The sequence below is a fragment of the Hylobates moloch genome, unplaced genomic scaffold (assembly GCF_009828535.3).
Source record: "Hylobates moloch isolate HMO894 unplaced genomic scaffold, HMol_V3 SCAFFOLD_10, whole genome shotgun sequence".
NCBI classification, from domain to species: Eukaryota; Metazoa; Chordata; class Mammalia; order Primates; family Hylobatidae; genus Hylobates; species Hylobates moloch.
In genome coordinates, this window is record NW_026652285.1 from 30,941,168 (window position 1) to 30,954,470 (window position 13,303).

At 47.4% G+C, this 13,303-nt stretch overlaps 1 protein-coding gene across 7 annotated transcripts in view; it reads right to left on the reverse strand.

The window, feature by feature from the left end:
* Positions 1-13,303, reverse strand: part of SPMIP6 (sperm microtubule inner protein 6) — a 31,907-nt gene that overhangs the window by 12,783 nt on the left and 5,821 nt on the right. For 2 of the 7 annotated variants that reach the window (XM_058445487.1, XM_032164002.2), the window contains exons 2-6: positions 6,330-6,474; positions 3,412-3,527; positions 2,005-2,080; positions 1,534-1,768; positions 286-372 (exon numbers count right to left, since the gene is read on the reverse strand). In XM_058445487.1, the coding sequence (XP_058301470.1) occupies positions 286-372; positions 1,534-1,768; positions 2,005-2,080; positions 3,412-3,527; positions 6,330-6,474 (659 nt within the window). Of the gene's footprint in view, positions 1-285; positions 373-973; positions 1,769-2,004; positions 2,081-2,355; positions 2,662-3,411; positions 3,528-6,329; positions 6,475-7,028; positions 7,052-13,303 lie in introns of those variants that run through there. The other 5 variants (XM_032163999.2, XM_058445486.1, XM_032164003.2 and 2 more) reach the window with 5 other exon arrangements.

The following is a 13,303-nucleotide window of genomic DNA, read 5'->3' on the forward strand; positions in this document are numbered from 1 at the left end:
TAACATCGACTTCTTACTCGTTACTTCAAGCTCTGAACCAACGCCTTTGGCTGTAAGCCCACTGCCAACCTGTAACCCCTTCAATACCGGCCTCCTAACCCTCTCCTAAGGTCCTCTGTCCTTACCACCTTTGACCGCTCCATAGCACTAGCTCCCCCTGGTGGTATGTGCCTGTCAGTGCACCGCGGAGCGTTCTCATCCCATCTACCAGCCATCCTCCCCCAGCCCCGTCTCTCCAAGCCTTCAGGGTGCGTGTGCAAATGAGTGTGCGCGCGTTAGACTTACCTAAGGTTCGGATATGGGTAGTATGACGGCGGGGGAGTTGTAACAGCACACTGCATTCCGGGCCGGTGCTCGTAGGGAGGTACACATCTGGAGAAGGAGGAAGCCGCGAGCAGGGAGTGGTTGGGCCTTTTGACTCTCAACCCCCGATTTAGACCAAGTCCCTGGGCGGCGCTTCAGGTGTCCGTCCCAAGGCTCGGAAATCCTCCTCTCCTTCTTCCTCACCCATCAAAACCCCCACTGCAGCACCGACTCGGGAACCCCCCTTGGAAGACTCCTGGCAGGGCCTCATTTCTGCCATTGAGGGAAGAGCGCTTGCACCCTGGGGAAGGTCGGGCTCCGGGCGTTGAGGACCTGGAACTACCGGATCCCCGCCACTGGACAGCAATTTCTCCAGCACTAGGACGAGGCATCGTTTCTGAGCTTCCTAGAGGCTCAGACACTTTCCCACTACCCTATGTCCTTGAGAGGGATAAGACTCAGTCTTGCACAATGAATCAGGCTCTCTCGGCCTGGAGAGGGGCGGAGGATCACTATGGACCCCCACTGCACAGCTCTCTGGGCTAACGCGGACAAAGTTCTCCCGGGCTTGGCTGCCGCCTGGTGCAGGACGAATGCCGAGCTGCAGTCTGGGCTCCAGCTGTGCGCTCGGGCCTCAGTTTTCTTAGCAGTAACACGCGAGGGTGCCCACCTCCGCAGGTGGTGCGGGATCCGAGAAGGCCAGAGCCATTCTGGTAAAGTGGTCACCATTTCCTGGCTCACGTAGCCCCCAGGAATGACCGCACCCACTACCGACGGTGACGGGGGACCAGCAAGAGAGGACATTTTTCTGAGAACGCAGGGCACTCCACAGGCTAGAACCTGCGTCTCTAGGGCCAGGAGTCCAGGAAAGGGGGCAGGGCCAAGGAGATGGGGGAAGAGGATGCGACTGATGTGCGGGGTTTCTTCCTCAGAAACCCTCTGGCGGGACCTCCAGAGCATATAGAGAGGCCAGGTTGACCTTGAGCCCAGTTTGAGAGGGACAGGGGTTGGGCACTTGGAGTAACCTTCGTGCTGGTTCTCCCGCCTCAGTTGTTAGTTCAGGCCTTGGAGCCCGAGGGCGGGACATGGCGGGGCCTCGAGAGCGTGCAGCGCGGGGCTAGAGCAGGCTAGGGGTCTGCACGGAGGCTGGCCGGGCTGGAAGGGGGCGGGGTTCTGGGGCGGGGCTTGTGTGGGGTGGAGCCCCGCTGAGGCAGGCGGAGCCCTGCGAACCTTACAGTCGGTTGCTCCTGGCACCAAGGCCGCAGGCGGCGGTCGGTGCAGGGCGCCCCGCTGGCGTAGTAGTCCATCCCGCGCAGACAGTAGTGGCGGCCCGAGCAAGCACTTTCGTAACCATGGAAGGGCAGGCGGCCGGGCAGCGAGTCCACGCACCCGCATCGGGGCGTGATCGGCGGCAGCTGCTGGTTCCGCGACAGTGAGTTCAGCATGTTCACCATCACTTCGCGCTCTGCGCCCGCGGGTCCCCAGCGCAGGAGACCCAAAGACGATGCACAGGGATGGGAAGAGGCCGGGTCACGGACAGAGTGAGGCGGAGACAAAAGCCGAGACGGATAGATTCAAGGTTCCACCCTCTCCAGGACCCTCGGCCTCCTCCCCGTCCTTCAGGTACCCGTCTCGCCCTCCTCCCGGCCTTCCCCAACCCTCTCCACCCGTTCTTTCCAACGCCCCACTACCACTCTTTACCGTAGGCATTGAGCCGCTCCGGCTTAGGAGGGCATTCCAAGGGCATTCCTCGAACTGCTGTCTCCATCCTGGCCTCCTGGAAGCGGCACACATGCTACCTCAAGCTCTGACCTGGCAGAGCTGCTCCCTTTTAGGGGTCCTCCCAGAACACCCAGACCTATCACCACGCGGCACCTTCTCCCGCCCTTCAGCAACTCCCCACCTCTCCAGGGCTCTGTGTTGGCGGCTGTCGCCGGGCAACGCGTTTACACCGCCTACAGGGGCGGGGTGGGGTGGGAAGGGCTGAAGGTGGATGGGGTTTGGCTCCTGGGCCTGTGACAACCCTGTTTCAGCGTTTGCCTTTGATTTTACCCCTCTTTGTCTAGCTGACTCTGTTTAGCTGTGTCTGGGTGTCTCTCTAATAAGGGGTTTTCAATATTGCTTGTCCATTCCGTGGAGAACTTGTGAAAGATTCTGATTCTTGAGGAAGTTCTAATTCAGAAGGGTTCCGTCAACCCAGGGTCAGCCATCAGCCTGCAGTTAAGAGCCCCGGCTCTGGTTTTGGGTCCTCTCAGGTGCCCTTGAGTTTGCGGCCGTGGCTGGACCTTCTCCTATGTCCTCGGAAGACTCTCCTGTATCTGCACTGCCATTGAGTAGCCTTGGTCTTTCTCCTTCCGTCTGTGCTCACATCACAAAAGAGGAGAAGGTGGAGCAGGGAGATTCATTGTATCGCTGACTCCTTGGCTAGCCCCAGTATCACAGAGGCCAGACTATATGGGGGAGGGGCCAGCTGGCAAGCTTCGGAAAGGTAGTATATCAAGGAGTGCACACCAGCCATGTCCCTACAGAGCCCAGCCAGGGATTGGGGCCCAGGGCACCCAATCCCCAGAGATTGAGAGCCAGGGGCCTAGCCCAGCCCCACTTTTGGGTTCCTTTTTCAACTAAAAATATTCAAACCCGGCCAGGTGCAGTGGCTCATGCCGGTAATCCCAGCACTTTAGGAGGCCGAGGCAGGTGGATCACTTGAGGCCAGGAGTCCAAGACCAGCCTGGCCAACATGGCAAGATCCCCGTCTCAACCAACAATACAAAAATTAGCCAGATGTGATGGCGCATGCCTGTAATCCCAGCTGCTCGGGAGTGTGAGGCAGCAGAATTGCTTGAACCCAGGAGGCGGAGGTTGCAGTGAGCCAAGATTGCGCCACTGCGCTCCAGCCTGGGTGATAGAGTGAGACTCTATCTAAAAAAAAAAAAAAAAAAAAAGCAAAAAATACAAACTCTAATTATTTCACAGAAGGGGAAGAGCCCTGGGGCATTCGTTGGGAAAGCAATGAGGACCTAATGGTGAAATATCAGTCACTGTGGTTTGGGAGGTGGTGGGGTATGCATGTCCCAGTCCCCAGGCATCTGTGCTGGGTGCAACAGATACCTTAGGCAGCCGAGGAAGGTAGGTGGTATACTTGTTGCAGCAGCTGCTGTTGTAAGGTTCCATCCTCCATGTGTTGTACCGGTCACTGCCCAGGTAGTTTGGGCTGCATTTGTCTGCTGGATAATAGGGGTGGAGATGTCAAATAGTGTTACTTCTTACTCTACTCCAGGATCTGAGATCCCCTACATGTTTCTCTTCCGATTCCCAGCACGAAGCTGACCCTCACAGACTGTCCTCAAGCCAGACTCCAAGCCCAGCCGCGCCTACACTTGTCTTAAACACTGAGATGCAGCCCATGTCCCACGTAAGGCAACCTTCTGAGTTTAGTCTGGATCCACTGTGCCAGCCACTTTTCATCCTGCCACTACCCTTTTTGAATCAGCCAGCCTGGACAAGGGGCCTCTTCCCAATTCCTCCCTCTCTCTTATCTTCTACTCTAGGCTCTAAGGTTTACCTATTCTGCCTCCTCCAAAATCACTCGAATCTGGCCAGGCAAGGTGGCTCATGCCTCTAATCCTAGCACTTTGGGAGGCCAGGGCAGGCAGATCACTTGAGGTCAGGAGTTCGAGACCAGCCTGGCCAACATGACAAAATCCTGTCTCTACTAAAATACAAAAATTAGTTGGGCATGGTTGGTGTGCGCCTGTAAACCCAGCTACTCAGGGGGCTGAGGGATGAGAATCGCTCAAACCAGGAAGGCAGAGGTTTCAGTGAGCCGAGGTCATGCCACTGCACTCCAGCCTGGGTGACAGATCAAGACTCAGTCTCAATAAATAAATAAATAAATAACTTGAATCTACTTCCTCTTCCAGTGCCCCATGATCTCACTTCCATATCTTCGCAGCACCTTAACCAGGAGACAATATAATGTCTTGGTTAATAGATACCTAGACAATATAATGTCTTGGTTAATAGATACCTATCCTGCAGATAGACTGCTTGTGTTTAAATTTCAGTTTTGCAATTATTATCTGTGTGACCCTGACCGAGTTAATTAATTTTGATGTGTCTCAGTTTCTCCAACTTTAAAATGGGGATAATAGTACTATTTACTTCACAGGGTTGCTGTGAGGTTTAAATGAGTTAGTATATGTAAGACATTTAGAATGATGCTTGGCACATAAAAAACTATTATGATTATTCTACTGTTATCCTTACCTCACCTTTGAAATCCTATAATCCAGCCTTGACATAGCAGCTGTGGTACTTTTTCACAAATGAAAATTTGACCAAGGCACTCTCCTACTTAAAACCCTATAGGGTTTGTCCACCTTAGCCCCCAGTCACCTAAGCCTGTCCTACAAGGCCCTCCATGATCCAACAGTCTGAAAGAATACATATGCGAGACGGTGTGGAGGAAGCCCTAGCAAAGAGCGGCTGTGTGAGGGGAGGGGTGGAGTGCTGGGATTTGGAGTTCGGGGATGGAGGTTTGCACATACTGAAACAGGTGTTTGGGGACATCCAGGTCAAGATGACTATAAGCATATGAAGAAGAGTGGAATTCTGGTGAGAGGACAAATCTGGAAATTAGGATTTGAAGCTGTCAGTAATTAAAGCCTTGTGTTAAATCAAATGGCCTTGGAGGAGAAGCAAGGGGAGAAGGGGGTACAGGATAACACCCCGAGGAACCCCATGTTTCCATGGTGGATGCACAGGAAAGGGAGGAATCAGAGAAGCTGAGGAGGAAGTTGTTTCAGGAAGTAGAGTGTGGTCATAGCGTGTGTGCTGGAGGATTAACATACAAAACCACATCAACAACAAAACAAGTAGAGGGTGGTCAGAAGAGTGCAATTCATTGGTCTAGGAGGGTAAAGGTCTCAGAGGGTAAAGACTGCAGAGTCCTGTGGATTTGGTAATCAGAGCCACGCAAGAGCAATTTATTGTTTCATCATAGGAGATGCACATTCCCAACTTCCACTGGGAATTCTCAGTCCATTCAACAAAGACTTATGAAGCCTGGCGCTGTGCTCGATGGAGGGGCACAGCTGTGAATAAGACCAGACTTGGCTCTTTCCAAATGTACAGCCAGACAGATTATAGACATCCAAGCAAATGAGAAAGACAGTTTCTCATAAGGTATAAGAAAGGGTGAGCAAATAGAGACAGTGAGTATGGACCATGTTTCCAAGAACCTAGGCTATTGAGGAGAGGAGCAAGAGATAATTTTTAGTTGGGAAGAAACTAGAGAAGGTTCCAGGTTGAGGGAAAGAGGTGTGGTGGGGCAGAGGGATGCAGGAGAGATGGAAGGAGCTGATGGGAGCAGGGTGGCTGGGAAGATGGGAGGAGATGGCATCTGGAATGCACTTGGAGGGATCTGTCTGTGGGAGGTTAATCCTTTCTCCACCTCTCTAAGGATGGGACCCAGGGCCCTTCTAGCTTTTTTTTTTCCACCGACAAGAACCCCAAAAAGCAGGGCCTAGGTCATCTCCTCTAGGGCCAGGGTCAGGTCAGGTGGTTGGGAGTGGGGGGTGATTAGGGAAGAAATCTAGGTCATGGGTGGAGATAAAGTTGACATAGAATCAGGATGAAGGCTGGGCATGGTGGCTCATGCCTGTAATCCCAGCACTTTGGGAGGCTGAGGCGGGCTGATCACCTGAGGTCAGAAGTTCGAGACCAGCCTGGCCAAGATGGTGAAACCCCATCTCTACTGAAAATACAAAAATTAGCTGGGCCTAGTGGCACATGCCCGTAGTCCCAGCTACTCAGGAGGCTGAGGTAGAAAAATCACTTGAACTCGGGAGGTGGAAGTGGGTTGCAATGAGCTGAGATCATGCCATTGCACATTGCACCCAGATGGGCAACAAGAGCGAAACTCCGTCTCAAAAAAAAAAAAAAAGAATCAGGATGGAGGTCACGATCTAGGTGGTTGGGTTCAGGTTGGGGGTCATTTTAGGGGTCAGCAAAGGGTGAGGCCTTACCTTCCTCTTGAGAAAGCCAATACTTCTCAGGCAAGTAGGGGTGGCCTGATATGGACCCCCTATAAGTGTAGTCCTGTACGGCACATTTGGCCATCTTCTGCAGGGCTTCGGGATCCACATGTCTCTCCATGGTATGAGTCAGACCCTGGGCAAGGGGAGAGGGGAGAAGTGGTTAGGGGCACAGAGACCCCAGCCCTGGGGTCTTGCTGGAACTAGATCCAGCCTCTCTTGAGAAGGTCAGCCCAGGTGGGTTTCCCAACCCCCCTCCCCATGTCAGAGGGATTCCCATGCTAGCCTTGGCTCCTCTGCACAGTTCTCTTGTCTGAATCACCCTTTCCTCCTTTCATTTCATCCAACGCTGGGGCTTGGAGCCAAGCGGTGGCCTTACGTCAGAGTAGTTTTCCGACTTTCTCATTTCTGCCATTTCCTGGTGGGGAGCTCATGAAGGTCAGAGCTACATAGACCTGTCCTTTTTCTCCTAGACTGTATGCTGCCTGGGAGCAGGGCCGGGTCTCTGCCAACAGTGCATCAGGCCCCAGTCTCAGAAAAGAGGGCTACCCTGGGAGCTGGCTGCCTTATGTAGGTGTCTTGGACAGGAAAGGCTCTCTGGGAATCTAGCATCTTAAAGAAAATGAAGGACAGTGCTAGAGGGGCACCCACTTTAAAATGTAATTCCCGGCTGGGCGTGGTGGCTCATACCTGTAATCCTAGCCCTTTGGGAGGCCGAGGTGGGCAGATCACGAGGTCAAGAGATGGAGACTACCCTGGCCAACATGGTGAAACCCTGTCTCTACTAAAAATACAAAAATTAGCTGGGCGTGGTGGCGAGCACCTATAGTCCCAGCTACTCGGGAGGCTGAGGCAGGAGAATCAACCTAGGAGGGAGAGGTTGCAGTGAGCTGAGCTCGTGCCACTGCACTCCAGCCTGGCGACAGAGCAAGACTTCATCTCAAAAAAAAAAAGTAATTTCCTGACTGCAGCCTGTCCCTGATTCTGCTGTGGCTCTGGCCCTGACACCAGTGTTGCCTTTGACCCTGACCTTCAATTTGGCCTGGTCTTCATCCTACCTTGACAGTTTTCCTGTTCTTGGTCCAGGCCCTGGGCCCCTCTGCTTTTTGCGGTTCACCTTAACTTACCCTGTCACTTCTTGTCTGACTAGATCTGTGAAGCCTGGATCAGGGCCTCCCTAGGGGGCCCCTTTTTCCTCAGCTGAGGGCTGAATGACAAGTTAGTTGTAGACCTACAGGTATCTGCAGGCAGCTGGTCTGAAAAGGCAGCTGGGTCACAGGGGTGGGACACCCAGCAAAGTTGGATAGGGCTTCTTCCTCATAACGGGCAGTGAGGTGCTGGGACAGTGATGCTATCACCCACACTTGATCCTTATGATTTTTTTTTTTGAGACAAAGTCTCACTCTGCCACCCAGGCTGAAGTGCAGTGATACCATCATGGCTGCAGCCCTAACCTCCCAGGCTCAAGTGATCCTCCCGCCTCAGCCTCCCAGGCATGTGCACCACACCTGGCTAATTTTTGTATTTTTCATAGAGATGGAGTTTCACCATGTTGCCCAGGCTGGTCTTGAACTCCTGGACTCAAGGGATCTTCCCACCTTGGCTTCCCAAAGTGCTGGGATTACAGGCATGAGCCACCACACCTGGCCCTTCTCTTGGCCAAGGCTGAGACCTGGTTGCTCCAAGTGCTCCAACCATCCTCAAAACCTCTCTGCTCAGGGGCTTCTGGGATCGACTGTGCCCAGCTGACATTGTTCTGTGAGCAGATCCTGCACAGCCACACTTCTATGTGGGTGGAGGGCAGAATGTGGGAGATGTGGGTACATGGGTCCCGTGACTCAGCATTTCTCCGAGCTTTACACACACACATACACACACACACACACCCCTGTGTACCCAGATACACCCATAGATGCACATATAGGTGTATATTCATACATACACACTCAGATACACCCACTTACACACTAAACACAGATACACGCACACAAACAAAACAGTCATTTAGAAGAATTCATAGACATCATCAATTTTTCTGTTAGATGCTTTCCTCAGATGTTTCCTCTTTGTCTGCTCCTGTTGATAAGTAGGAGATTATAAAAGCTTATTGAGCTGTGTGTGGGCTTTGTCCACCATCAGCATCACTGTAGGATGATCTCGTTGGACAATATTTTGCAAACTCTATTGTCAATATCTGTAGGTCTTTCCTCTTGGCTGATGAGATTCTTCAGAAAAGACTCCTTCAACCTTTGGCCTGAGGATAATGACTTAGCTGCCAGTGTTCTGAGAATCCAGGGCTGAAGATTGCGCTGGAGATTTTAGCATTCAGTATATGGAGGTTCACTTGTTTTCAAAACGGTAGCCTGTCCTCAATTGGTATCCCCAGTCCTGAGGTCCTTGCCAAAAATTAGTCTCCTGACTTTAGCAGAGACAGAGGTGGGCAGTTACTCTGTGGCATGAAATAGAAGGGGTGATTAGTGAGTTTAACTGCTTTTTTTTTTTTTAGGTGGAGTTTCGCTCTTCTCACGCAGGCTGGAGTGCAATGGCGCAATCTTGGCTCACTGCAACCTCTGCCTCCCGGGTTCAAGTGATTCTCCTGCCTCAGCCTCCCAAGTAGCTGGGATTACAGGCGCCTGCCACCACGCCCGGCTAATTTTTTTTTTTATTTTTATTTTTATTTTTTTATTTTTAGTGGAGACGGGGTTTCACCATGTTGGCCAGGCTGGTCTCTTAAACTCCTGACCTCAGGTGGTCCGCCCACCTCAGCCTCCCAAAGTACTGGGATTACAGGCGTGAGCCACCTCACCTGGCCTAACTGCTTCTTAACAGTTTTCAAATAATCCTTATTTTTGCCTTGGTCCTGTCCCATCCTCAGTTCCAGAGAAGCCTAGGATTACCAGTTCCTGAGCCTTTTGAAAATTGTGAAAAGTTGAATTATGGCTTGGCTTTTCCATTGCTGGCTTTAGATTCAGCTTTCTCAGATCTGCTAAGTCAGTTACTACTTATTTATCATCTTTTCCAGCTTCCAAATTTGTATTGCCATTGCCTCTTCCTTCTCACTCTCTTCGTGAGTTTATCTCTTAAATATTCATTTACTGTAGTTTTAGAGGGGTTTTAGGAGGGAGTCAAAATATGTGTTCAATTTTAACCAAGAGAATTATAATTCTTTATATATTCTGTATATTAGTCCTTTACTATTGGCACCTATACATGTTGCAAATATCTTTTCTGTTTGTGGCTTCTGTCTTTACATTTCTGTTCTCTCTCTCTCTTTTTTTTTTTTTTTTTTTTTGGGACAGGGTCTCACTGTTGCCCAGGCTGGAGTGCAGTGGCACAATCACAGTTCACTGCAGTCTCTACCTCCTGGGCTAAAGCTATCCTCTTGCCTTAGCCTACCGAGTAGCTGGGATTACAGGTGCACACCATCACACCCAGCTGATTTTTTTTTTAAATTTGTTTATAGAGATGATATTTCCCTGTGTTGTCCAGGGTGGTCTTGAACTCCTGAGCTCAAGTGATCCTCCTGCCTTAGACTCCCAAAGAACAGGTGTGAACCATTGCACCTGGCTTTTACTTTTCTTTATAGTGTCTTGATGAACCTCTTCTTGTGTGGTCAGTGCTTTCTGTGAATTATTTAAGAAATTCATCCATACTCTCAGATAATGGAGACAATGTTCTCTATTTCCTTGTAAACACAAAACAGTTTTACTTTCCGTATTTAATCTGTCAGGAGTTTGGATAACTCATCTTTAAGTGTGTTACAGCTATTTCTTGAACTTTTGTCCTTCTCTATAAATTTTTAAAAGTTTGTTGAAGCCTTCAAAAAATCCTGTTGGGATTTTAATTAGTAACTGGGACTACAGGCACACACTACCATGCCCTGCCAATTTTTGTATTTTTTGTACAGATGAGGTTTCACCATATTGTCCAGGCTGGTCTTGAACTCCTGAGTTCAAGCAATCTGCCTGCCTCAGCCTCCGAAAGTGCTGAGAACTGCGCCCGGTGGCACTGAATCTTTATGATAGTAACTCTTCCCATTTGTGAGCATGTTATATCTCTCCATTTATTTAAGTATTTTTTAAAAAGTATTCAATAAAGTTTTATAATATCCATACAGTTTTACATACATCGTTAGATTTACTTCTAATTATCTTTATTTTTTGATGCTAGAATGATGTATATTTTAAAAATTATGCTTCCTAAATATTTGCTTGTGTTAAGAAATGTGATTGACTTTTAATATTTATCCAATTATTCTAACAATGTGTGTAGATTCTTTTTTTTTTTTTTTAAGACTAGTCCAGCACACTAGTGAGAAGGAGACAAAGAGTGGAACAAGGAGTTTGATCTGTAACTGACTGTGAACAATCAATTGAGATAACTCACTACCTTGGACCAGCCAATTTGTAGTTTCTATATATGCAGTTGTATTATCTGCAAATAATGACAATTTTGTTTTTTCCTTTCCTATTCTTATATCTTTTTACTTTTTTTGTGTGTGTGTGTGTGGTGTCCTTGCCAGGACCTCCAGTACAATGCTGAATAGAAGTAGTGAACATCCGGCCGGGCGCGGTGGCTCACGCCTGTAATCCCAGCACTTTGGGAGGCCGAGGCGGGCGGATCACGAGGTCAGGAGATGGAGGCCATCCTGGCTAACATGGTGAAACCCCGCCTCTACTAAAAATACAAAAAATTAGCTGGGCGTGGTGGTGGGTGCCTGTAGTCCCAGCAACTCGGGAGGCTGAGCCAGGAGAATGGCGTGAACCCGGGAGGCCGAGCTTGCAGTGAGCCGAGATTGTGCCACTGCACTCCAGCCTGGGTGACAGAGCAAGACTCCATCTCAAAAAAAAAAAAAAAAAAAAGAAGTAGTGAACATCCTTGCCTTGATTCCAATTTTTAAAAGAATGCTTCTAACACTTATTCAGAATAATGTTGGTTGTATATTTTTGGTATATATTTTTTATCAGGTTATATTTGCTAAGTTTTTCTTTTTTAGTTATAAATGGGTAATAAATTTTAGTAACTGCTATTTCTGCATCTTTTTTTAATGGCTTCATTGAGGTATAATTTACATACCATAAATTTCGCTCAAAGTGTACAGTTCAAGAATTTTTAATAAGATCTCATGTCCATTTCTGCATATTTTGAAATGATCTTGTGGTTTTTTCTTGAATCTGTTAATGTGATGAATGATATTTATTTTTCTAATGTTAAACCATCCTTGCATTTATGAAATAAATACAATATAACCATCATAAATTATTTTTTATACACTACCGGATACGGTTTTCTAATATTTTATTTAGAATTTTTGCTTTTGTATTGTATTTATGAGTGAATTGGCCTGTATACTTTTATTTTCTTATACATTTTTGATTAATTTTTTTTGCGGGCTTAAGCGGTCCTCCTGCTTCAGCCTCCGCAGCAGCTGGGACCATAGGTGCGTGCCACCACATCTGGCTAATTTTTAAATTTTTCTATAGAGACAGCGTCTCGCTATGTTGCCCAGGCTGGTCTTGAACTCCTGGGCTCAAGCAATCCTCCTGCCTCAGCCTCCCAAAGTGCTAGGGTTACAGGTGTGAGCCACTGTACCTGGCCTTCTTTATTAATTTTGTATCAAAGTTATGCTGGGTTCATAGAATGAGTTAGGAATTATCCTCTTTTTTTCTGTTCTCTGACAGAGTTTGTATAAGACAACTGAACAGTTGAGGAATGTAACTGTTTATCTATGCTGGGTGTTTTCTTTGTGGAAAGTTTTCAAATTACTGGTTTAATTTTTTGAATCGTTATAGGAGCATTCAGATTTTTTCCAATTCTTGAACTGGTTTGGCAAGTTTTATTTTTCTTGTGTTTGTCCATTTGTTTTCAATTTTATTAGCATACAGTTGTTCAGAACATTCTCTTACTTTTATTTTCTTCTACATCCATTGTTAGACCCTTCTTTTATTTGTCTGTGCCTTGTTTTTCTTAATTCTCTAGAGATTTGTCTATTTTATGAGCCTCATCAAAGAAACAACTTTTCCCTGTTCATCTTGTTGAATCTTTGCTTTCTAGTTTAACTTTTGCTCTTATTTTCATTATCTCCATTCTTCTATTTTTTTTACATTTATTCTTTTCCCCATAAGTTGTTAAGTTTGATGCTCAGGTCATTTATGTTTCACATTTTTTTAGAAAAGGATTTAGGGATATAGGTTTTCCTCTACAGCTTTTATTGTACCCCACGAGTTTTGATATGCAGTCTTTTCAGTTCTGAGTATATTTCCATTTGTTTTGATTTCTTATTTGACCCATTATTTAGAATGGTGTTTTTCAAAATTTTAAACTTACAAATGATTTTGGTTATCTTTTTGTTGTTGATCTGTAATTTTATTATATTGAGGTTAGAGACAGTTATTTGGCATGATGTCAATCTTTGAATTCTGTTTATGTTTGTTTTATAAGCTAGTACTTGGTTAACTTTTATCATGTTCCTTGTACGTTTAAATCTGTAGTTGTTGGGTTCAGGGTTTTATTTATGTTAAATAAATCAAGTATACTAATTATATTGCAAGAGTTTTAGATCTTTACTTTTTTGGGGGGGTCGGGGATGTCTGCTTAACCAATCAGTAATTGTAGTGTGTTACAATCTAATATGGTATATTTTGCCAATTTCTCCATCTGGTAATTCTTTATTTTTATTTAAAAAAAATTTTGTAGAGATGATATCTTGCTTTGTTGCTCAGGCTGGCATGGTTTTTTTTTGAGACAGGGTCTCGCTCTGTCACCCAGGCTGGAGCACAGTGGTGTGATCATGGCTCGTTGCAGCCTCAAACTCCTGGGCTCAAGCCATCTTCCTGTCTCAGCTTCCTGACTATAGGCACACACCATCACACCCAGTTAATTTTTAAATTTTTTTGTAGAGTTGGGGTCTTGTTATGTTGTCCAGGCTGGTCCTAAACTCCTGGGCTCAAATGATCCTCCTACCT